The sequence below is a fragment of the Octopus bimaculoides genome, chromosome 5, assembly GCF_046866305.1.
Source record: "Octopus bimaculoides isolate indiv1 chromosome 5, ASM4686630v1, whole genome shotgun sequence".
Taxonomy (NCBI): Eukaryota; Metazoa; Mollusca; class Cephalopoda; order Octopoda; family Octopodidae; genus Octopus; species Octopus bimaculoides.
Window position 1 is genome coordinate 85,976,197 of NC_142932.1, and position 25,628 is coordinate 86,001,824.

Consider the following 25,628-nt stretch of genomic DNA (forward strand, 5'->3'; position numbering starts at 1 on the left):
GAAGATGAATTAATGTCAAAAGAAGTTGAAGAAAAATATTTAAAATACAAATTATATTTAAAATTTCCATAACAAAAGAATACAATTTTAATAATTAAGGACTCTTTTATTTTAAAACTCTACTTAAAATCCTCTTAAAAATTAAAAAAATTTAATTTGCAGAATATGAGAGCTTTTTTTTTTTTTTTTTTTTTTTTTTTTTCCCCCCCCCCCCACTGAATATTTCTATTCTTTCATTCAGCTCGACCATATTGGGTAACTGTTCCTGAAGATGTAACCAAAGGAGTTGATGAAAATGTGACATTTTCCTGCCAAGCACTTGGTAGACCAAAACCTGAAGTGAAATGGTACATCAATGGACAACCCATACAATGCAAGTTTCTTCTATTTTCTACTTCACTTTGTCCCTTATTCAAGAAAATTCTTTATCATGTTTTCATGTAATTCTGTAATTTAGAATGAGGATATAAAATTGATATGGTTACACCCTTGGCTGAGAAGGAAATGATTTCTTCATGCCAAGAGCTAGTATTTCTCTAAAATTTCCCCATTTCTGTCTAATCTACTCCTGCACTATATATATGGTGTTTTTATTATTGTGTCATTGACTTGTCTTTGTATAATAGTCACATGATGGTGTAGTTATATATTATTTCTGAAGTGGTGAGTTAGCAGAATAATTAGCATGCTGGACAAAATGCTTAGCAGCATTTCTTTTGGCTTTATGTTTTAAGTTCAAATTCTACCAAGATCAACTTTGCCTTTCATCCTTTCAGAGTCAATAAATTAAGTACCAGTTGAGCACTGGGGTCAATATAATTGACAAGCTCCCTCTCCCGTAATTTTAAGCCCTGTGCCTATTGTAGAAAACATATTATAATAGTATTTCTCCATACATAAAATCCAATGGCTAAAAGAAGAGAATTTTATTAATTGTATAATATTAAACCTAGAGAATAGACTGAAGGGGTTACTTTTTATATCCAGTAAGATTGCATAACTCTTATCTGTTTTCTAACCCCTCAAAGCTGAACAATTAAGATAGCTGGGTAAGGATGATACAGTAAATCAATTACAGGCAAACTGCAGCCTGTGAGACTCTCTGAATGGCACACCTAACAAAAAATTACCTCAAATGTTTTATGTAGTGCAACCTGTCTGAGGATGAGCCATGCCTCATGTGGCCCTGTTCTCAAAAAAATGTTGCCCATAGTAGATAATTTAAAAAACACATGAACAGAAATAAACATTCAGTTAAATATAGATCTTTGAGAAACAGTTTAGGATCTGAAAAATTTAGTTAGGAATCAGTTACATCTTGGAACATAACTGCTCTAATATGTAATTGAACCTTGTATCTTGACTACAAGATTTCAGTATTTAAAACTACCAAAGCATGAAACGTGCTCATGCATTCAATAAATCATTTGCAACATTACAAAAATAAAATATTTTATAAGTACATTTGTAGGAGAAAATACAAAATATAATAGATGTGGGCATGGCTGTGTGAATACAAATTTCAGTATACAGCTACATGGTTTCAAGTTCTATCTTATGATATCTTGGGCTGATTAATGCCTTGTAAGTGGAATTAATAGATGGAAATTGTATGGCATCCCATCTGTGTCTATGTGTGAGTTTGGGTGTGTGTACCTGTGTTATTGTTTACATTCCATGTTCAAGGAAAATGATGTTATGTTGGCATTCCCTATTAACAAATCTTGCTGTAGCTCTGTGCTTTCATGTACAAGTGGAATTAAAAACACTTACTTGAGAAACAATGAAGAGTTAGCATCTGGAAGGATATCCAACTTTAAAATAATGCCTTAATAATAAGTATTCATTCACGCATGCTAGTATTGAAAAGAGATGTAAAATGGACAAAGTGAAAACTTTTTATTGTTATTTTATCCCAGACATGATATGTTATTTAATTATTTACATTGTTTTTTTTGTTTTTAAATCTAATACATGATGTCTCATGTGATTATTTACTTTGTTTTTTGTTTTGTCTTTTTCAGCTGTTCCTCCGCGAGTAAATCAGCAATTTCAAAACGATACTTTGAAATATTTTATGTTAACAAGGAATGATTCAAAGGTTATTCAGTGCAATGCTTCAAATGAAAATGGTTACTTATGGGCCGATTTCTATCTAAATGTGTTAGGTAAATATGAGCTAATGTTGAAATTCAATTTAGTTTCATGATATTATGCAAATACAATTAAAATGGTTGTGTTCTTATTTGAAGGAATAAATGTATTAATAATATTTACTACGATAAGAAAAGTGAATAAATATTTGCATAAACACAACCAACCTTCACTCAGAAGTTAGCTTAAATAGTATCCCTTTGATAGATATAAAATAAATAGATAGGTGCAGGTATGAGTATTCATTTAAGAAACTGATTTCTCAACCACTGTATCCTGTCCTTAATTCCACTGAGTAGCCCTAGCCCTAGCCCTTTTGGTAACCAAAGCCTCAGATTAATCAATACCTCATCAGTAAAATTACAAGGGGGTGCTGAAAAATTCCTGGATGTATACATATGCAATAGGCTTCTTTTCAGTCTCCATCAACTAAATTCACTTGCGAGGCTTTGGATGGTCTGAGGCTATAGCAGAAAATTATAGCAAAGTGCCACACAGTAAAACTGAACCTGAAACCATGTTGTTGCCAAGCAAACTTCTTGGATCACACAACCATGACCAAACCAATCTATCTTACTATTTTACTATTTATATTTTACTATATATATTTATACTATTTTACTATTTTACTATTTATATTTATCTATCTATTTTTATTTATTTATCTCTCTCTCTCTCTCTCTCTCTCTATATATATATATATATATATATATATATATATATATATATATATATATATATATATATACATATATATATACATATATTTGACATTCCATCTAAGTCATGTAAAAGAGCCCAGAAGGCTGGGCCTCCAACCAGGTTTTTTACGATACCCTTAAAGCCAGGAACTTTTCAGCACCCCCTCGCATATGTGTACACACACATGCATCTTTGTGTTTATGTTTGTCTCTTACTACTTGATAATTGTTTACATCCCCAAAACTTAGTGGTTCAGCAAAAGGGAATGATAGATTAAATACCAAACTTAATAAGTACTTGGGACCAGTTTGTTCAACTAAACCCTTCAAGATGGTGTCTCGGCATGGTCACAGTCCGGTAACTGAAAAAGTAAAAAAAAAATTGTTCTTCCACAATTTGAAGAGTAAATATATTAAAGCAATTTTCACATTTCTTTTGTATTTATATTTCAGCAATTCCACCGTCATTTTCGGAAGGAGTTCCTGAATTAACTAAAGTTGCAGCAGAATCTGTTGTAGTATTACCATGCGTTGCAGAAGGTAAACCAACACCAGCTATAACTTGGTTCAGAGGTGATCAGCTAATTAAGAGTGAAAGACATGAAATGTTACCTAGTGGTGCTTTAAAAATAACTGTAAGTATATGGATATATGCTAACAAATTCTTTTGTTTTCATCATAATTCCAAACACTTGTGACTGAGTGTTTGTGCAAAAATACATGTTTTGTTTTTGATGTTGTTGTTGTTGTTGTTTAACTCTTGGCCAATCCAGATTGAACAGGTGTATGACACAGTAGGTAGTTGGTCAAATGACTAGATGCAAGCCACAGACCTATTATTTTTCTCCAGCCAAGACCATCTTAAGGTTTTCTTTTTTCTGGTACATTATATTCCAAATTGTATTACCTAATGGTGAAGGTGCATAGCTCAGTGGTTAGACGCTGGGCTCACAATCATGAGGTAGTGAGTTCAATTCCTGGACTGGACTGTGTGTTGTGTTTTTGAGCAAGACACTTTATTTCACATTGCTCCAATTCACTCAGCTATAGAAATGGGTTGCAATGTCACTGGTGCCAAGCTGCATTGGCCTTTGCCTTCCTCTTGGGTGACATCAGTGGTGTGGAGAGGGGAAGCTGGTATGCATGAGCAACTGCTGGTCTTCCATAAAACAACCTTGCTCGAACTTGTACCTTGGAGGGTAACTTTCTAGGTGCAATCTCATGGTCATTCATGACCAAAGGAGGTCTTTAGCCTTTACCTTCTATTACCTAATCACATGATCGTTTTCGAACAGATACAGTGTGTTCCTATGAGTCATACAAGACAACTAAAAGGTTTGATGGAAAAAATATCTGGCCATAAAATACTGCCTCAGTAAAACTGTCCTACCAATGCTAGCACAGAAAAGTAGATATGTAAAATACTGATACTGTGGAAAGTCCTGTTTCTAAGATGAGAGGGTGATTGTGAAAAATTTGGCTGCTATATCTGACAAATTAAGTGACCATCTAGAAGTTCTGTTTTTGTCCTGTTAACAAACATATGTTATGATAACCAAATATATAAGATACCAAACTTAATTGTGTTTCTGTACTTAAGTTGTGCCTGAAGTTAAGCTGGTGCCAAACATTACTTAAACTGCTCTAGAAGATTTTGCTACTTCAAAATTTGGAAATGTAGAATTCAGTGTTCTATTTCAAAGAAATGAAATCTCTAGCTTTTCATTTAGTAATTTTACATTTTAAACTTCATGATGGTAAACTCATTATTCTGCAAGATCTCAGATATCATTCACACATCAAGGATCAACTCTTCATTTTCCATAAAGTCCTTTCATCATATCATCAACTAATGATTCCACCAGCCAATGAAGAATCTTTAGTATACTCGATTGACCTGTTTGAAATAGCAACTGAATATTCCTCAGCCCATATTCTACAGTCTTTAAAAAATAAGATGTTAGAAACTTTACTGAAAGAGGATGTGATGATCCTAAATGTTTTTGATCATAGCTCTTCTGAATTTAGAATTGGCCTTGGAATAGATAATAGCAGCTAATGATTCCAAAATGTAAAAAAGAACAGGTTTTAACAAAAGATATTATCAAACTTTTGATAGGGTTTCACTACATGTTTACCTACATCATAAATAACCTGCACAAGCTCTGATCCTCTACTCATTAGTTGCTTCTGATAATCATTGTTTTGGTAGTATATTTATATTCTCTAGGAATACTTATATTATCTAGTGCATGGTTTTGATTCTCCTACTGTCAGATTTTTTGATACATGTTCAATGACCTCAACATTTGGATTTGCTCCATTCTTCACTTTATAAATATATATATTTATCTTTTCTTTAAAGGGGGTACAAGCTAAAGATTCAGGAGAATATACTTGTCGTGCTAAAAATAAATTTGGTGGAATGAGTTCCACAGGCAAACTAGCTGTTCGAAGTAAGTTCATTCATGTGACTTTACTGATCTGTTTCTCTTATTCTCAAGTCTTTTTTCTTTTCAGGAGTTTTATATCAAAGCTTTTACAAAATCAGCTCATTACCTCATTACTACAATAATTTTTTCTTCCTTAAGGTATAAAATGTTAATGGTAATTTTAGGTTAATTCATCTGTAACATTACAGTAGAGAGTTACAGCTGGTTAGTCTGATGCCTCAGATCTTGTTACTGGTATTGTAGCCATAAGAAAGACTCTCAAGATTCAGTGGTCCATTTCATTAAATTTCAATGCTCTAAGATGTATTGACATTGCTCAGATACTGACATGAGTAAAGCAACTATAATAATTTGGCAATATATTCAGTAAGAGGCAGCAAGCTGGCAGAATCATTAGCATGTCAGGCAAAATGCTTAGCAGTATTTCACCTGTTGCTACAATCTGAGTTCAAATTCCGCTAAGGCCAACTTTGCCTTTCATCCTTTCAGGGTCGATAAGTTAAGTACCAGTGAAACACTGGGATCGATGTAATATAGAAAGGATTATATTCAGTGAGAGAGCAAAATGTTTATCTCAACTGCATTAAGCAGAATAAACTGAAATAAGTTCCTCTGGATAACAGTGGTAGATAAAACTATGATAATTTCCTCCATGGTATGATGTATCTATATAGCAGTGACAGTAGATAAGACTGCAGTAAGTTCTTCCATGGTATGATATCACTACATAACTGGCAGAGGACATTTGGCCACTTTGCATTTGAATCAAGTCCAAAACTACATGAATGTGAAGCAAGTTTGCTAACCACAGGGCCATGTAACAGGTTTAAAAAGTTTATATTTTGTAAACTTGTTGCTTCACTTCTTACACATCATAACATTACATCATCATCATCATCATTATTTTATGTCCACTCTCCATACTGGCATGGTTTAGATGGGTCACCACAGTAAGCATAAGTAAATCATATTAGGAGGTGCTTCTCATCAAGCTGTGATGAGTATCACTTGTGAATTGCATATTTTACTTGGTTTCTATGGCTTGATGCCCTTTTTAATATCAACCACTTTACAAAATATACAGGGTGCTTCCTTTCATGGTACCATTACTCAGACAGTGCCTTATCTCCTACAAGTCTAAAGGGTCCTTTCAACCTTAGACTTTACCAAGTTTTCTGGGAGCAATTTTCCCTGGCACCTGCACTATACAGATACCCTTGTCCATGACATGAATAAAGGATTCTCTTGTCTCCCATGTTTGCTCACTTGCCAACCTTTTTACAGAGAGGCTCAAAGGATATAGCAGAAGCATGACTGATAGTATTGAGCTGTAAGAGGAACAAGTGATGAGGGTACTCAGCATCATTTACACCCCCAACTTAGCAGTTCAGCAAAAGCGACCAATAGAAGAAGTACCAGACTTTCAAAACAAAAAAATAGCTATGTAGAGCCAAGTATGTAGACAACTGATAAATGAAATGGTATTTATTATATTTCTATCACCTTTTCAGAACGCACCAGTATTGTTGAGGGCCCTGATGACATGGTCGTCATGGTTGGAAAGACAGCATTGTTTACCTGCTATGCAATTACAGACTCTTATGAAATTGACAATTTGAAGATATCCTGGTATAAAGACGGTGTACCTGTTGATGTTAATGATCCAAATATTAAGCATGAAGAAAGCAACAACCTGATTATTTCTAACCTTTCCAACAAAGATTCTGGGAATTATACTTGTGTGGCTAGCAATGGCTTAGATAATGCCACAAAAGGAGCAGAGTTGAAAGTGAAAGGTAATGTGTTCAAATCATCTTTGTGCTATTGGAAATCAATTATATTTTAATAGTGTAACATCAAAGTGAACATTTGCAATGTCTGCTTGCAATACTAATTCTATCAATATTCCAATTCAAATCTCAACAGCCTTAATTTAGTTTTTTTTTAATTCTATGAACTCCCTGTGTATATATAGGTGCAGGCATAGCTGTGTGGTAAGAAGTTTGCTACCCAACCACATGGTTTTGGGTTAAGTCCTACTGCATGGCATCTTGGGCAAGTGTTAAGTGTTTTCTTTTATAGCCTTAGGCTAACTAAAGCCTTGTGAAAGGATTTGGTAGATGGAGATTGAAAGGAGCCCATCATATATATTTGTGTGTGTGTGTGTCTATATGTATATATGTGTGTGTGTGTGTCTGTATATGCACACACACACATGAATATGCGTGTATGTGTTTTTGTGCTTGTCCCACAACACTGCTTGACAACTGGTGTTATTTATTTGTGTCCCAGTAACTTAGAAATTTGACAAAAGAGTCTGATAGAATAAGTACCAGGCTTAAAAAAAAATAAGTAGAGACCAATTCATTCAACTAAAAGCCTTCAAGGCAGTGTCCCAGCATGGCTGAAACAAGTGAAAGAATAAAATTATATATCCACACTAATGTTTAGTTTTATGTTTATGGTAATTATTGGATGAGCCATATCATTAAGACTAAATTGCCCTTTCCACCCACTCATTAAGTATATAAATACAATTAAGCAATGCTTAATTGTGTATGTGTGTGTGTGTATGTATATACATACATACATACTGACTCACTCACACGTGTGTGTGTATGTATATTATTGACAGTGACTTCAAAGTTTCATCCAGCTAAAGCATTGGCCAACAATGGCTTAGCTGGCTGAAACTTCAAAGTCACTATCAGTAACATTCTTGTTTAAGAATAATAAATTTGTACTGTACAAAAGTATAGAGTAAGCCATCAGATTAACGTAAAATTGTTTTTATTATAACAGAACATTAAAAACAGACGTTAATATATATATATATATATATATATATATATATATATATATATATATATATAATTTAGAGAAAAAAGCCACAATTCAATTCAATTCATCCATGAAAATCCACATTAACATATAGAAAAATTTAATAAATAAATACACTAAAAAGACCTATAATAAAAATAAAAAAAGTACAAAGTAATAAATATTAAAATAACTACATGTGTTTCATAACCATATTTTCAAATAGAAAATAAAATAAATAAAAATCAAATCGATTCAAAATAGATTGATCGAAAATCAATTCTATTCAAAAATATAGCTAATCGTCAGATTAAAATACAATAATAATAATAAAATCAATGTATATATATCAACTAACAATAAATATTAAATGAATTTATATAAAAATATTTATTTTTACCAATAAATAAAAGAAAAACATTTAACAATATTACTGAAAATAAATGCAATACTTATCTTATTGAAGCTTTAGTTTAAACTAAAATGTTAGACGTTATACTTTTAACTTAGCATTTATTAGAATTATATTACGTGAAAATATGGCGTAAAGAAAAGTAATAGAATAAAGAGATATATAAATATGTATTTAAGTTTTATTTATAAAATCAGAATGTATTTTAGCTGTAATCATAATAAAAAATTAGCAGTATTATAAACATTTACTAGAAAATTTTAAATTCTAATTAATTTCAAAGTTTAATAAATTAAAACTAAAATACATAAATTAGAAAATATACATGAAAGAAGCTAAAATACTAGAAATTAATATATTTACATTAAATAACTTAATTAAAATATTTAAATTATTTATTTTGTAAAAATCATAGTATCATTTAATTATTAATATATAATATTCACTAAAAATATTATCGTACTAATTAATACACACTTTATAAGTACAAATTATAACTACTACAATTAGTAAAATAGGGTACACACATATATATACACATATATATATATATATATATATATATATATATATATATATATATATATATATATATATATATACACAATTAGCTAAACTTATTATATAAACAATTTAATTTATGTCTACATTTAATTTTACATTCATCAAGGGAGTTAATCAAAATATTATTATTATTTAATATCTCCTTAAATTCATTAGTACACTAGTACACAACATACAAAAATTACTACCTATAAGAAAAGATTTTGCCTTACAAGCTATCTCCTAATTTAAAATGTACTTATTATTTTTAGATTTTAGTTCCCAAATATATTTACTAAGGCCAGTAGAATTAATCAAATTTCTATTCTTAAAGGAATTCATGTGTTGAGCCACACATAATTTAATTTTATTCGAAGTCGATCCTATGTAAATCTTATTTAAATTATAACCATTAAATTTATTCACATCAATTAAAGTCACTATACATTTATACACCACATCCTTCAAATCACATTTATTATTAAATTTACATTTGGTCTTATCTCTACATGCACAATTAATTATATCCTGGTCCTTATTATTTTTATTAGAATAAGTATTTAATTTATATTTGTAAAACTTATTTAACTTAAATCTATTAAAAGAAGAAATAATGTTACCAACATTATTAGTAGTAGAATAACCAACTCCCAAATTATTACTAGAAAAAATATTATTATATTTTTTATTATCTCTAAGGAACATATCGATTATATTTAAAATCTCTTTAATAATGTTAGTTTTAAAATCTCTTTAATAATGTTAATTTTAACTTGAAAATATGATTATGAAACATGTGTAGTCATTTTTACTATTTTAATATTTATTACTTTGTACTTTTTTTATTTTTATTATAGGTCTTTTTAGTATATTTACTTATTAATTTTTTCTATGTGATTGTGGATTTTCATGGATGAATTGAATAATTGTGTTTTTTTTCTCTAAATTATATATTTATATATTATATATTGTGAAATTTAATTTAATTTTGATAAATTAAATTGAATTTTTCCCTGTAAATTTGGAATTTTTCCCTAATATATATATATATATATATATATATATATATATATATATATAAAGCAGTGAGCTGGTAGAATTGTTAGCGCACTGGGCAAAATGCTTAGCAGCATTTTGTCCACCTTAACATTCGGGGTTCAAATACCACCCCTGTCTACTTTGTCTTTCATCCTTTTGATATGATAAAATAAGTACCAGTTGAGTGCTGGAATCAGTGTAATCGACTTACCCCCTCCACCAAAATTTGAAATTAATAGATGTATGTCTGTGTGTGTGTGTATGTATTTTCAACAAATAATTATGACAACCTGTCTTATATTTTAGGACCCCCAGACCCTCCTACAGATGTTAAGGTTAATTGTCAACCCGAAAGTGCTACAATTGCTTGGAAAGAAGGAAAAGATAATTATTCACCTATTACTCATTACATCATTGAGTTCAAAACTTCTTTTGATGATGCTTGGTATGAGAAGGGCAAGACAGATGATAAAGTTGAAAAGTGGGAAACAGAATTGACATCTTGGTCAAACTTTACCTTCCGAGTTAGGGGAGTAAATGAATTAGGAACCGGGGCACCTAGTGAACCTGCAGATAATGTGTGTACAACTGCTGCTGATTTCCCACCATTCCATCCCAAAAATGTGAGGACCTTAATCAACAAGAAGGACTACTTAGTTGTGGTCTGGGATGTAAGTAACATTTGAAAGTTTTCTTTTTCTCATTGAATACACTTTACCTGTTACATTTGGAAGAAAAGAAGATTCACTTTCTTATCACACTAACAACTATTGTTATCATCATTATGATCATTGTCATAATCCACCACTATAATGTTTTGGTATTCATCAAAATGTTTTAGCTAATTAGTTCAAAGTAAGAGTCAGTGCCCATATTCCATTCAGGCCTCCTAGACATTCCAGACATGTAAAGTTGGGAAGATGGGTAACAAAGAGATACAAATTCTGTGGGGAAAGGATTGAGGAAAAGGTATCTTCTCTGAGTCCTAGAATTTGAGACACCTCCACTCAGGCCCTCCTGATTCATTTCTTCTCTTATTACATATGTTGTGTCTAATTTACCAAGTCCCACACTGGCTGCTTTTCTTATTTCACTCCTCCCTGGAATTTCCTTTCTGCATGCCTTTCTTGTAGTCATTGAATTGCAACAGTTTAATCAGAATTGAACAGAAGCACCATCAATGTCACTGATCTTGTCTGGTCTATAAGAGCCATGGGCACTGCCCCTTTCTCCAAACTATATTCATGTTATAAGTCAGAGAATAATATATAATTACTTCTTCATTGACAGCATCATATTCATATAATAATTTATTGAAGAATATACTGAAATAAGCTATATTAAATCTCTGAACGAGAGGTAAACAGTAACAATACAGAATCGTAAAATATATTTGCCGCCGCCACATTTAGTTGTTAAATATGTACTGAAGTAGTTTCACAGATATGTGTAGCATTTGATGTTGCAAAGCAACAAAAAGCTAGTATGGCTATATAAAAAAAAGTTCACTTTGCATCCATGTGGTTCCAGGTTTGACACCTGCACTGAAGTCTTCTACCATTGCCTCAGATTGACAAATGCCTTGTGACTGTGGGTTAACTGATGGACAGTAACAGATTTAGTTATATCAACATAATATCAGGAAATATATAGATCATGTTTGGGGTAAATAGGAAACATTCTTATGGTGTCAAGGAGATTTTCTTTGTGTGTGTCTTACTCAAATGTTTGCAACAGAGAATATACCTCAGTATCATCCAAACTTAACAACAGAGTATGTCATTGTTGTTCTAGCTGCATAATTCTGAATCTAGATACAGTTGGAGGTCAATTTTGTCTTTCATTTGCTCATAATTTGTAAAATATCTATCAATAGTAATATTTTGATTATTTTCACTCTTTACAAATAACAAGTTCTTTTAATCTAAGTGAAGAATTACTGCTTAACTTAAGATATTGTTTATATTTTTCGATCACTTTACTTTACTTGTATTTTTTATAATTATAATTATTATGTCAGGTAATTCATACATTTAAGTAATCTTATTTATTAATTTGTTTTTAAAGCCTATGTCACCTCTGCAGTTTAATGGGCCTGGATTTTATTATGAGGTCAAAATTGAAAAGGATGATAAGGTTGAAACTTATACTGTTGATGGCAATGAAGAAGCTAAGAAAGAAATCAGAACCAATACCACATATGAACCATACAAAATTACTGTTGCTGCAAAGAATGATAAAGGTTATGCACAAGTCGATCTTAAAGAAATCGAAGGATTTTCTGGGGAAGATTGTAAGTAAACTTTGCCAAAATTTTATATATATATATATATATATATATACACACACACACACACACACACACACACACACAGAGTTCTTGAAGCTAAAGCAAAGAAGACAGAATTCCAAAGAGTACTTTCTATAAGTTTTAAAGATAAATGCAAAACAAATAGTAGTATTTTACAGATTTAATGTTTTAAATAAAAAAAACTCTTCTTTTGCTCATTCAATAGCTTTTGTATATTTCTATTGTTTCTTTTAAATTTAACTCTGAAAATGAATTCAATATTCATTTTTTAATTAAAAAGTTTGTTCCTTTTTTTTTTAAGTTAATTACTTGATACTTAGAACACTTACATATACCCAATATTACTTGCATTAAGTATTTAAATTTTATTTTATAGCTCCACTAGAAGTACCTAGCAACTTTGAACTAGATCCCGACCATGAAATGACAGCTACATCTGCAAGATTCCGATGGGACCCAGTTAATACTGACACAGAGAAAATGAGAGGTGTTTTCAAAGGTTACAGAGTAAGTATATATATATATCAATATAGTAATTTTATAGACATTTAATTAGACAGCATCATTTATAAATTGAATTTCGTGTGTGTGTGTGTGTGATCATCATTTCATGAGGATAATCGCTCACTATTTGTTCTATATATATATATATAGTATTGGTGTTAAGAAGGGCATTCAGCTGTGGAAACTCTGCCAAATCAGATTAGAGCCTGGTGTAGCCATCTGGTTCACCAGTCCTCAGTCAAATCGTCCAACCCATGCTAGCATGGAAAGCGGACGTTAAATGATGATGATGATGATGATATATATATATATAGAGAGAGAGAGAGAGGGGGGGCCCAATTAATTAGGGAGAGAGTTAGTCTAGATGAGATGCAGTTTGGGAGAAGCACTACTGATGCTATATTTCTGGTAAGGCAGCTGCAAGAGAAATACATAACCAAAGATAAACCTCTGTACTTGGCTTTTGTTGACTTGGAGAAAGCCTTTGACTGGGTCCCCCAATCTCTTATCTGGTGTTCAATGCAGAAACTAGAGATAGATGAGTGATTGGTGAGAGCTGTACAAGCCATGTACAGGGATGCTACCAGTAAGGTGTGGGTTAGCAACAAGTACAGCAAAGAATTCAGGGTACATGTAGGGGTTCACCAAGGATCGGTCCTCAATCCACTCTTGTTCATCATAGTCCTCCAGGTAATAACAGAGGAATTTAAGACAGGCTGCCCCTGGGAGCTCCTCCATGCTGATGACCTTGTTCTTATAGCTGAATCACTACCAGAACTAGAGAAGTTCCAAGTATGGAAGCAAGGTCTAGAATCGAAAGGCCTTGGAGTTAACTTAGCAAAGACCAAAGTCTTAGTAAGTAGGAAGGCAGACAAATCACAAATCCTGACTCCATCAACTGCCAGGGAGATAAGCTAGAGGTAGTAGATAGCTTCTGTTATCTATGTGACCAAGTTAGTAGTGGAGGTGGATGTTCCGAGAGCATAGCTGTAAGAATAAGATTAGGCTGGGTAAAGTTCAGAGAACTCCTGCCTCGGCTGGCAATGAAGAGCCTCTCCCTCAGAGTGAAAGTCAGATTGTATGATGCCTTTGTGCGAAACATCAATGTTACATGACAGTGAAACATTGGCTGAGACAGCCAAGGACATGCATAGTCTTGAGAGAAATGAAGCCAGTATGCTTTGCTGGATGTGAAATGTCTGTGTGCATGTTCGACAGAGTGTAAGCATCTTAAGAGAGAAGTTGGGCATAAGAGGCATCAGATGTGGTGTGCAAGAGAGACAGCTTCACTGGTACGGTCATGTGATGCATATGGACAAGGACAGCAGTGTAAAGAAGTGCCAATCTCTAACTGTGGAGGGAACCTGTGGTAGAGGTAGACCCAGGAAGACATGGGACAAGGTGGTGAAGCATAATCTGTGAATGTTGGGCCTCACAGAGGCAATGACTAGTGACTGAGACCTTTGGTGATATGCTGTGCTTGAGAAGACCCATCAAATCAAGTGAAATCATAGTTGTGGATGATGCTGGTGCCATGTAAGTGGCACATGAAAAGCACCTTTCAAGCGCTGGGCCTCACTTAGGCAAAGTGGCTGATGCCGGAAGCACATGGTAAGTTCCTTTCAAGTGTTGAGCCTCACGGAGGCAATGACTGAGATTTTTGGCATTATGTCATGCTTGAGAAGAAGACCCATCAAGCCAAGTAGAATCGCAATTGTGGCAGATACCAGTGTCATGCAAATGGCACCCATTACTCTCTCTAAGTTATTGGCATTAAGAAGGGCATCCAGCCATAGAAACCATGCCAAATCAGACTGGAGCCTGATGCAGCCTTCCAGCTTACCAGCCCTGGTCAAACCATTCAACACTAAATGATGATGATGATAAGCAAATAGTGAGAGATAATCAATCCAAACAAAATAATTCGTAAGCTCTCTGTTAGAACATCAGGCTAACAATATTCCTTAGATTAGTGAAGAACACCAGGTAATCTTGTGGCAGGGTCCAAAGTAATGGTTCATCACAATTCTATATTGTAAATCCGTGGATGAGCTCCAGACAAACTGGTTTTTATACAGAGTGATAATTAAGAAGCAAGTTAAAAATAATGGCCAGTACATATTTTTCCTTCATTGGAAACAGTTGTCAGCTAAATTTGCTCCAATAAAGCAAAAATATGTAATGACCATTATTTTTAACTTGTTTCTTATTGATATGTATCATCATCATCATCATCATTTAACATCCGTTTTCCATGCTGGCATGGGTTTGAATCGTTTGACTGGGGACTGGCAAGCCAGGAGGCTGCACCAGGTTCCAATCTGATCTGGCAAGGTTTTTGATTTTGATGTACTTGACTCAATAGGTCTCCTCAAACACGGCATGTCACCCTACAATTCAAGGTACTTTTTGAGTGGACTGGTTATGTGACATTGGTGTAGGTTACAAATGTGAACTCACTTTATTTGGCGGGTCTTCTCAGTCACAGCATATCTCCAGAGGTCTCGGTCTTTTGTTATATATATATACATGTATATATACACATACATACACATGTATATATATATATATATATATATATATATATATATATATATATATATATATATATATATACATGTGTGCGTGTATATATATCAGCTGTAGAAACTCTGCCAAATTAGATTAGAGCCTGGTGTTGCCATCCGGTTTCACCAGTCCTCAGTCAAATCATCCAACCCATGCTAGCATGGAAGGCGGACGTTAAACGATGATGATGATGATGATGATGATACATACATACATATATATATATATATATATATATATATATATATATATATATATATATATACACATACATATATATACATATATGACAATAGACCGAGACCTTTTGAGATATGCTGTGATTGAGAAGACCCGGCAAGGAAAGTGAGATCACACCCACTTCACTCAGAGTGGTTGGTGTTAGGAAGGGCATCCAGCTGTAGAAACATTGCCAGATCAGATTGGAGCCTGGTGTGGCCACCTGGTTTGTCAGTCTCCAGTCAAACCATCCAACCCATGCCAGCATGGAAACAAACGTTAAACGATGATGATGATGACATACACATAATATATATATATACATACACATAATATATATACATACATATAATATATATATATATATATATATATATTCTTTATTTATGAATTAAGGCTATCATTTGTTTCATGTTAAGAAGAGTAGGAAAATATCCTAATGGCTTAACAATTTTTCAAGTCAATCACATGGAGAAAGGTGTTTGCCTCCATTTGGGAAAACAGTCTCGTTTCGTTCATGGGTTTTCTCATAAATTCACATAATGAGAAATCCCTTGAATGAAACATGATTGTTTTCCAAAATAGAGGCAAACACCTTTCTCCATGTGATTGGCTTTAAAATTGTTAAGACACTAGGATATTTTCTTACTCTTTTTAACATTAAACTATTGGTGAACTTAATTCACAAATAAAGAAGTTATATATCCACCAATGTGGTGTTGAACACTCATTTCATCATTCTACATTTATATATATATATATATATATATATATATGTATGTATAAGAAAAGAGGGGGGAATTATTTTTTAAAGTACTTACAAGCCATTACACTTTCAGTTTAAACTGAATATTTTATTCTAAAGGCACAGGCACATGGCTGTGGGGGTAAGAAGTTCACTTCTTAACCTTGTAGTCTGGATTGGTCATACTGCATAATACATTGGGAAAGTATCCTCTGCTATAGCCTCAGGCTGATCAATGTCTTGTGAATGGATTTTGTAACCAGAAACTGTAGTAATTCTGCTTTTTTGTGGTGGGGTGGGTTGTGGGAGTGAAGGCTAATATTTTGGTTAACATCATGTGAGCAAAATGATACTGATGTTGAAATTCCTTGTTGACAACATTACAATCAGTTGCTCGGCACTTTCAAACAACTTTGGAATATAAAAATCCATTACCCAGAACCTGGTGAAAATTTGCAACAAGAAGAGCATTCAGTTGTGAAATACTGCCTCAAAATCAATTCCTGTCCATACTAGCATGGAAAAATGAATGTCAAATGAATGAAATAACTGTAATGGTTTATTAATAGCTTAGATATTGATATTCTAATTCAAGCATAACAATGCATCTATTAAATTTTGTTTTGATTCTAGATTCTTTTCTGGAAACCTGGTGAGAAAGAAACAACTTTAAAGAAAATTGATGTTTCTGAAAATACACATAATCGCCGTTCAACACGGAGAAGTCGACATCGTAGAACATCATCTAAAGTGAAAGCCAACGTAATGCTCCCTGCTTATTCAAACTTTAGCTTGTCAGTGGTAGCACGCAACACATATTATGAAGGCCCCGAGAGCAATGTCATTGATGTCCAGACACCTGAGGGAGGTCAGTTGAATTAAGTTGATAGAAAACATATTGAAACTCAGCCTTGCTTAATATAGATTAAACAGTTGTTTTATGTTTCTAAAATAAGATTTTGTCCTTGCCACCCACAAGTTTAGAACCACTGATGTGGATAGTTAACAATAAATGGTGCAGAGTTATACTTTCAATGTATTCAATTTTTTTGTATAAACCTATCTGTTCTTCAATCATTAAAATAAATGTTTGCATCTGTAGGATGTAGATTGCAAACTACCACCTCACAATAGATACTACTGTACAAGATTATGGATACTACTCTAAAAGCTAATCTAGGAATACTAAAGTTAAGGCAAGACTAACACTTCAGACATAGGAAAACACTCCTAAATTGAAGATGCCCTCACTCAGTGGGAATAAAGCCCAGGCAAACCAAATATGGCATACATCAAGAACAATGTCAGTTCTATCAAAAATCATAATATTCAAGTTTCCACATTATCTATTCATGACCTAATTATAAATTCAAAATGACCGATAAGGCAAACATACTCTTATTTTAGGTTGATTTTTCTACCAAACTATCAAAGATAATGTGCTCTAATTTGGAATGCCAACAGATTGGGGTACAGACTAGATGCTGAATTAAAGACATTGATGAAGTTGTCCTAGATTTCGTTGTGGGGTTGCTCATAACCATATGCAGCAGTTCGAGCATTTTTGACCCCTGGGTAGTAGCATTCAAGTGTCTCTGGAAGATGAACAAATGAAGCGTATCTAATCACACTAGAACAGCATCTAGACAAGTATCAAAGCAATACATGTGCAATACATCAATTATTCTCAGAGATATCATGACCTATAGATTGCTACTCACAGTCAGAAATGTCATTTTGAGAAAAATGCTGGAAATGGTTGATAATATCCACATTTTAGTGAAATATTTGCATTTTTGCACAGTCTAATAAGAGGCATATCCTTTGCTATTTTTCTGAGATTTTGTTATCTGAAATCTGAGGTATTAGTCTTGCCTTAGTTGTAGATACTACACAAAAATCTGTTGATACTACCCTAAAAGCTTATCTTTCATCCTTACATGATCAATAAAATAACTTCTAATAATACACTAAGGAGGAATCTCTTGACTATTTCCAGTCCTTGCAAAACTGTTCTCCTTTTATCAGTTCAAAATGAATTTATAATTACAATGAAGGTATTTTATATATTTGTTACTGTCCTATTATTTTCTTTATACAGCTCCTGGCAGAGTTCATTATTTTATGGCCTTAGTTAGAGGATCTGGTCACTTCCACTTAAAGTGGGAACCCCCAGAAGAAAGGAATGGTTTGTTAATTGGCTATAATATTGGATTCCAAAGGAGTAAGTTTTCTTAGATATAAATATTATCTGTAAAATATTTTCATTCAATGAAATTAAATTTATAATTATCAAAATTTCAAAAATACAATTGTTAATTATGTTAGAGAAAGTACTTAAGAGATATATTGCTTTAAAATGTCTTCTGCAGTTAATGGTTTGAAAGTATCTCCAGTACAATTTGAAGATGAACCAACTACTGATCCAACAATGACAGAGTATATACTACGTGGTTTGGAAGCCAGTACAAACTATCGGATACAGATTCAAGCAATGACCAGTGCTGGTGAAGGAGAACCATATTATATTGATGTATGGACCACAGATGCAGGAAGTAAGTGTATAGAGGCACAAATCAAGAGATGCACATTCACTAATTCATATAATATATATGACCAGTAGAGGGCATCAAAGCATTTAATTTCATTCTCTACAGTTTAAATTCATATACTACTGTATTTAAGCTTGTCTCCAACATCAGTAAAAAAAATAAGTACTTGATATCTCCTGGAACAGGTGATTTAATTTACTGTAAATTAAATCACCAGCTCTAGGAGATATCGGGTACTTTTTTCCTTCAATTTTGTTTGCATTTCTTGCCAAGTATCTTTTCAACACCTAGAGCAAAGAAACTCACTGTATACATTGATAGGCCATTAAAATAAACACATCAGATTGTTCGTTTACAAAATCAAATGAAGTTATGAAGAAAAATAAATTATTTACATAAAAACTTATCATTCGCACATTGACAATGCTCTTCTCAATGTGTGACATACCAGTTAAAATAATCTTTTTCAATTCTTGCACAGATGGTAAGGTAGGGATCATTCTCAAATAATTTTCAGTTCCTTTTTTGATCATTCCTGGCACATCTACAATCACTGGTATTATAACTGCCTTGAGATGCCATATATTTTTTTTCTATTTCAATGAGCAAATCTTATGTTTTCTGAGCTTGTCAAATTCTTTTGTTGCAATATTATGATCACAAAGGATACTCATATTATTTTTATTGTTGTTGTTATTATTATTATTATTATTATTATTATTATTATTATTATTATTATTATTATTATTATTATTATTATTATATAAGGGCTGCAAGCTGGTAGAAATGTTATCACACTGGACAAAATGCTCAGCAGCATTTCATCTGTCTTCACATTCTGAGTTCAAATTCCACTGAAGTTGACTTTGCCTTCCATCCTTTAGGGGTCGATGAAATTATTATTAGTATTATTATTATTATCATCATTATTATTATTATTATTATTATCTTCTTTCAATTTTGTTTCTATTTCTTACTGAGTGTTTTCCTGATGCCTACAACAAAGAAACTTACTATTTGCTTTGGTAGACCATTAAAATAAACACATCAGATTTTTCATTTACAAAGTCAAATTATTTGATAGAAAAAAAGGGAAGAAAGAAACAAAAAATAAAAAATAGAAAAAGATGAAAAATAGAAAAAAACAAAAAAAAATAAAAAGGAAAGAAAATTCACTGCAACAATGCTCTTCTAAATACCAGTTAAAACAACCTTTTGCACTTCTTGCATGGATGGTAAGTCAGGGATCATTCTCAAATAATTTTCAGTTCCTTTTATTATTATTGAATGAAAGAGCAGTGCATGTCAGCATTTTCTTTCACTCTTTACATTCTGAATTCAAATTTTACCAAGGACAACTTTGCCTTTCATCCTTTCAGGATCAATAAAATAAAGTACCAGTCAAGTACTGAGGTTAATGTAATTGACTTATACCCTTCCACAAAATTGTTGGTCTTATACCAAAATTTGAAACTATTACTCATATTATTATTATTATTATTATTATTATTATTATTATTATTATTATTATTATTATTATCATTATTATTATTGTTTCTTTTCATTATTATTATTATTTATTTATTTATTTAATTATTTATTTATTTTCTAGTGCCAATTGTTCCTGACTGGAACATGACACCAATGGGAAATAATTCATTAAATGTATCTTGGAAAATTGATTACAACAAAACTAATCAACATGTTGGCTTGATGCATGTTGTCGAATATAGAAAACTTGGTATGTCTGGACCATTTATTTAATCTACTTCATGTTGATTCATTAACTTACTCTAAATTCTTATTTATCTGTTTTGATATCTTAACTCTCTCTCTCTCTCTCTCTCTCTCTCTCTCTCTCTCCTCTCTCTCTCTCTCTCTCTCTCTCTCTCTCTCTCTCTCTCTCTCTCTCTCACACACACACGCACACACGTATACATCATAATTATCCTTCTTTTACATCTGAACTTTTCTACACTTTCATTCATAAGTTGAATAAATCTTCTCCAGTACAGTGTCTCACCACCTTGTTGTAGCTCTTTATTTTATGTGTGTGTGTACGTATTTCTACATATACACATATAGTTATGTCTCAATAATCTCCAACTTAATGGCACCCCTTTTTAATAAACCTACTTTAATTATAAATATGCAAAAAATAATACTTAAGCAAAATAAATGCTGAACATTCATAATGATTGCTTTCAAAGTTAATTTATCACAATGCACTGCAGTAATGTGAGCATAAGTGTTTGTTCATTCAGTTAGTTTGCGTGTTGACAAATTAGAAGAAATAATAGAGGAATATAGTTTAATATTCTCATAAATTTCTAATATAGATAATATGAAACTATTTTTGAAGCACACATCAGCAAGAAGGTAAAAAATTAACAATGCCAGTTTTAAAGTAGCTAGAGAATGGATACCATTACCATTTGGAGGTAATGTAACTAGAGACTATAAGTTGAAAGTGATGCTTCTGCATCATGCTGAAAATCCAAAAGCAATTAGAGGTCTCATAAAAGTTATTCTTTCAGTCGTAAGGAAAGCAAATAAAAACGCTTGAGAGACTGCTTCACTTTTGAAAGACCTCCTCATATACAACCTCTACAACATCACCATTCAAATATTAGATTAATGTTTATACTTTCTCAGTCAATGGATCAGTATTTTATTGCAACATTCAAAGCATATTATCTTCAGCACACATTTGATCCTTTAATGTTGTTGATAAAAGGAGCCTGAAACAAAATTACAGAGTAAACTATGAAAAATGTTTAGAATACACTTCGTCCTCAATTTAATGACAGTTTTGAGAGATTTGAAGTGCAAATATGGAAGAAGGAAATCATTTGATGCTGGCAAGGAAAAACAGACTTTAAATAAAGTTTTAGATGCAGTAAAAATAATAAGCACTTGGAACAAATTTACAGCAAAAAAAAACTATGAAAAATATTTAATTCACTGACAATATTGATAGATTTGAAGAACCAGCAGAGATTCCTTGAACAACATAAATGATGTGTTTCAATTCAATACCACAAATGAAAATCTTATTGAAATGGAAGAACTTAAGGAAAAATCTTAAAAAAGATATCACAATAGAAACACCTGTTTATTCCCTTGCTCATAAAGGACTTGAAGAATCATTTTCACAAATTCAAAAAAATTAAGATTTTTTAAAATCTTAATATTCAAATTTCAAACAAAGTTGGCAAGTTGCTGTAGATCTAAATATATCTCGCGTTTGTTATTGTGAGATTTGTAAAGAAAAGAATAGACATGCATGACAGCATGGAACCCATGACATGCTTATAAAGAAAAGAAGAACTCCTTCAGCTTTTGGGTGATGAAACTAAAACAAGCAGCAAAAAAATATCAAGTGATGAATAAAAAATCTAAAGACAATAGTTTATAGCATGATTTCTATGTGAATTAGATTCTCACTTAATGATTAGACATTTAGAATGAATCAAATCATTAAGTTGTGGTATTGCTGTATCTGTGCACATACACATGGATATATGTACATGCATGCATACAAACAAATATACATGCATGTTGAATTTTACTTTCAAAACAAAAGATGATAAATTCTAATCTTCATAACTTTCAAATCTCTTCTTTTATTTTCTATGAAAGGTGAAAGCAATCTGAAAAGCACTCCTGGTCAGATGTTGAATCGCTGGCAGAATATATCTAACTTATCTGCCGGAATATGGTATGAATTTAGAGTTGTTGCTAAAAGTGGTGAACGCCAAGCAGCAAGTAGCTGGAAAAAAATTACTTTGCCTAAGCCAGGTGATTAATTTAATATTATTAAATAATAAAATAATGACTGGTTGATTTTATTGTTGTTGTTTTTGTACTTAGAAATTGTTTATTGTTTATATGTTACATTTACTCTTCTGCTGCTAAACTTCATCTCTTTATACTCTCTCTGCCTAAACATCTATTTTACTTCAGTGTCTTGTTATAGATATTGTTCAGTTATATTTGTGTGTGATATTTTATTTCTTCTATTTTGTTTGTTATATTACTTGTCTTAAAATAACAGAAATGTTTCTCCTATCTATCTTATAGCTTATGAATGGCTATTGCCATCTTACTAGCTGTTCTTCATGTCATTATCAGCTCTTTCAGAAAGTCGGTAATGCAAACACACAAATGCTTTAGATGCAACTCTGCCTCTAAATCTTTAAATATTTTTCACATTCTTCTTCAATTCCTAATTTATACTTTGCTTGATGAATCTAATGTCATCTATTCACAAATGATACATTTATATACTTAAATTAACTTAGGTAGGTTTCGCTATACTTGCATTGCATTCTCTGCAAAGATTTTCTTGAAAACACTCAGGCTACACAGCGTTATAATTATATAATTATAGATAAAGTTTTTCCCTACAGACATAGGACTACTTAGAAAATGGATCGCTTCTGTTTATGAATTTCTCACTATAGAAAATATAACGTCATTATATGTGTGGTTAGATTTCATAGAAGTTCTACATAAAAAAAAAATTGAGCTTATAATGTAGAAGAATGTTTTGTTAGTATTTTGATAGATTAATCCATCAGATTCTTTGATAGCTAATAAATAACTGTATTTTGTTTAAAGCAAGATATTTGTAGAAAGATTATTAAAATAACTAAGACCAAAAATAAATTTCTAACAAGAGTTTTTGATTCAATAAGTTGAATATCATTGGTAATTTAATAGTGTGGGGAGCACATAATAGAGAAATAAATTCATTACTCTAAATCAAATGGTGTTCTTGTCTGTCTGCCTCAATGAATATCCATCATTTATACATAAATACAAGTTAAAATTAAAAGGAAGTTAATTCTAAATTTAGAATTGTATTAAACTATTATGAATTGTTGTTATTATTATTAATATTATTAATAATAATAATAATAATGATAATGGCCAGAATAACCAGCAAAGTATTAGATTGCTGAAAAGAATGGATATCATGGTACTGTAGGCTGTAGGTAGCAAGCCCGCTACACATGCAAGACACCAGGAGTTTCAGCAAAACCTGTAACTGTTTCTAGCATAGGCACAAGGTTAGAAATCTGTGGGAAAATGTTCGGTTAACTTTAACCCTGTACTTCAAGAAAGTATGGTTGAAGTACTGTGGGGCACAATATAATTGACTAACCCCCTCTCACAAAATTTCAGGCCTTGCAACTCTGTTAGAAATAATTGTTTTAAGATGGTAGGTTGATAGAATTTGAGCATCAGAAAAAATGTCTTACAGTATGTGTTCTGGCTTTTTACATTCTGAGATCATATCCTGCCAAGATCAACTTTACCTTTTATCCCTCCAGTCTAGTACTAGGGTCAGTATAATTGACTAACTATTCTCAAAACTACTAGCTTTGTGCCTAAATTAGAAACAATTATTATTACTGTTTAGCACAATATTACACAGTTTAACATACCTTTCAAATATATTTCTTGTCTTCTCAATTCTGTTTTCTCTTTCTCTATTTTGAAAATATTATTTGGATGTTTCAACCATTTGCTGTTGTGCTTTTACATTGTTTTCATGCCAACTTCTATACAAATGCTTATTTCAGCTCATCCTTCTATTATATTTAAAGGTAAATATATCTGTGATTGCAATAGGTCCATTACTCTGGCATTTACTTAAACAATTCCTCTCCTTCATAACAACTAAAATGGTATTTGGCCTTTCTACTAACACCATCATAGTGCTTTCTCATCTTGATTCATTTTCTAATTTCTTTCTATCAAAAATATGTGGCACAAGACTTCATTATATTTGTATTCAGAATATTTATGTAATACCTATATCAAAGATAAAGTGTAAAATAATTTCCTAAGAGAAAATGAGGACAGGAGATTTTTCTCAATAAAAAAGAAGTTATATTTTAAAAAATTATTTCATTTAATTTAATTGTACATAATCTTTTATTTTTATCTTTTATCATTGTATTATCTATGAAATGTGCCACATATTTTCTGTTTTCATTTTCTTATGGTGTTTGGTTTCTTGGATTATCTTCCCACATCAAAAGAGGACATAACAAGAGGGTTTAAAAACAAGCAAAATATTCTTTGATACAACAGTAAGATTTAGCTCAAAGACACAATATCCACATTTACTGTTTATTCCCAATTTTCAATGAAAAGAGAATTTTCAAAGAATAGTTTCAACAATTTTATAAATAACATTTTATCAGCTGCTGAATTCTTTTATTTAAAAAAACTGTTAATAATGATAGATTATTTGATTATTTTACCAGTTAAGATTCTAGAAGCTTTCAATGAACTTATGTTGATAATAATTTTTTTAAATTTAAAACACTCTGATATATTTACTTGTGTATAATTAGTCTTACATTTACTCTTTACAAAATCTCCAACCCCCTCATAGTTTGTCTAGGAATCTTATATTTTTGTGAAAAATATTTCAGATCAAATGGGTAGATGCACAGTTAAGAATTAAAATGTTTAGAATTTGCTTGTCATGACTAGTAGTTGAATGTACAAATTATCTTTGGAGAGAATATTTTGGTTTTCTGTTAGTTTTAAGAATAGAAATTGTGATAACTGAAACATCAGCCATGTCA

General features: G+C 31.8%; 1 protein-coding gene across 6 annotated transcripts in view; it reads left to right on the top strand.

The window, feature by feature from the left end:
- Window positions 1-25,628, top strand: part of LOC106881289 (neuroglian) — a 139,766-nt gene that overhangs the window by 99,464 nt on the left and 14,674 nt on the right. For 3 of the 6 annotated variants that reach the window (XM_089352510.1, XM_089352513.1, XM_089352514.1), the window contains 14 exons: window positions 242-373; window positions 2,025-2,168; window positions 3,309-3,490; window positions 5,221-5,311; window positions 6,820-7,104; window positions 10,428-10,792; window positions 12,189-12,414; window positions 12,809-12,939; window positions 17,102-17,336; window positions 18,570-18,692; window positions 18,841-19,023; window positions 20,633-20,761; window positions 22,663-22,821; window positions 24,612-24,635. In XM_089352510.1, coding sequence (XP_089208636.1) covers window positions 242-373; window positions 2,025-2,168; window positions 3,309-3,490; window positions 5,221-5,311; window positions 6,820-7,104; window positions 10,428-10,792; window positions 12,189-12,414; window positions 12,809-12,939; window positions 17,102-17,336; window positions 18,570-18,692; window positions 18,841-19,023; window positions 20,633-20,761; window positions 22,663-22,821; window positions 24,612-24,635 — 2,409 coding nt within the window. The remainder of the gene's footprint in view (window positions 1-241; window positions 374-2,024; window positions 2,169-3,308; window positions 3,491-5,220; window positions 5,312-6,819; window positions 7,105-10,427; window positions 10,793-12,188; window positions 12,415-12,808; window positions 12,940-17,101; window positions 17,337-18,569; window positions 18,693-18,840; window positions 19,024-20,632; window positions 20,762-22,662; window positions 22,822-24,611; window positions 24,636-25,628) is intronic. The other 3 variants (XM_089352511.1, XM_089352515.1, XM_089352512.1) reach the window with 1 other exon arrangement.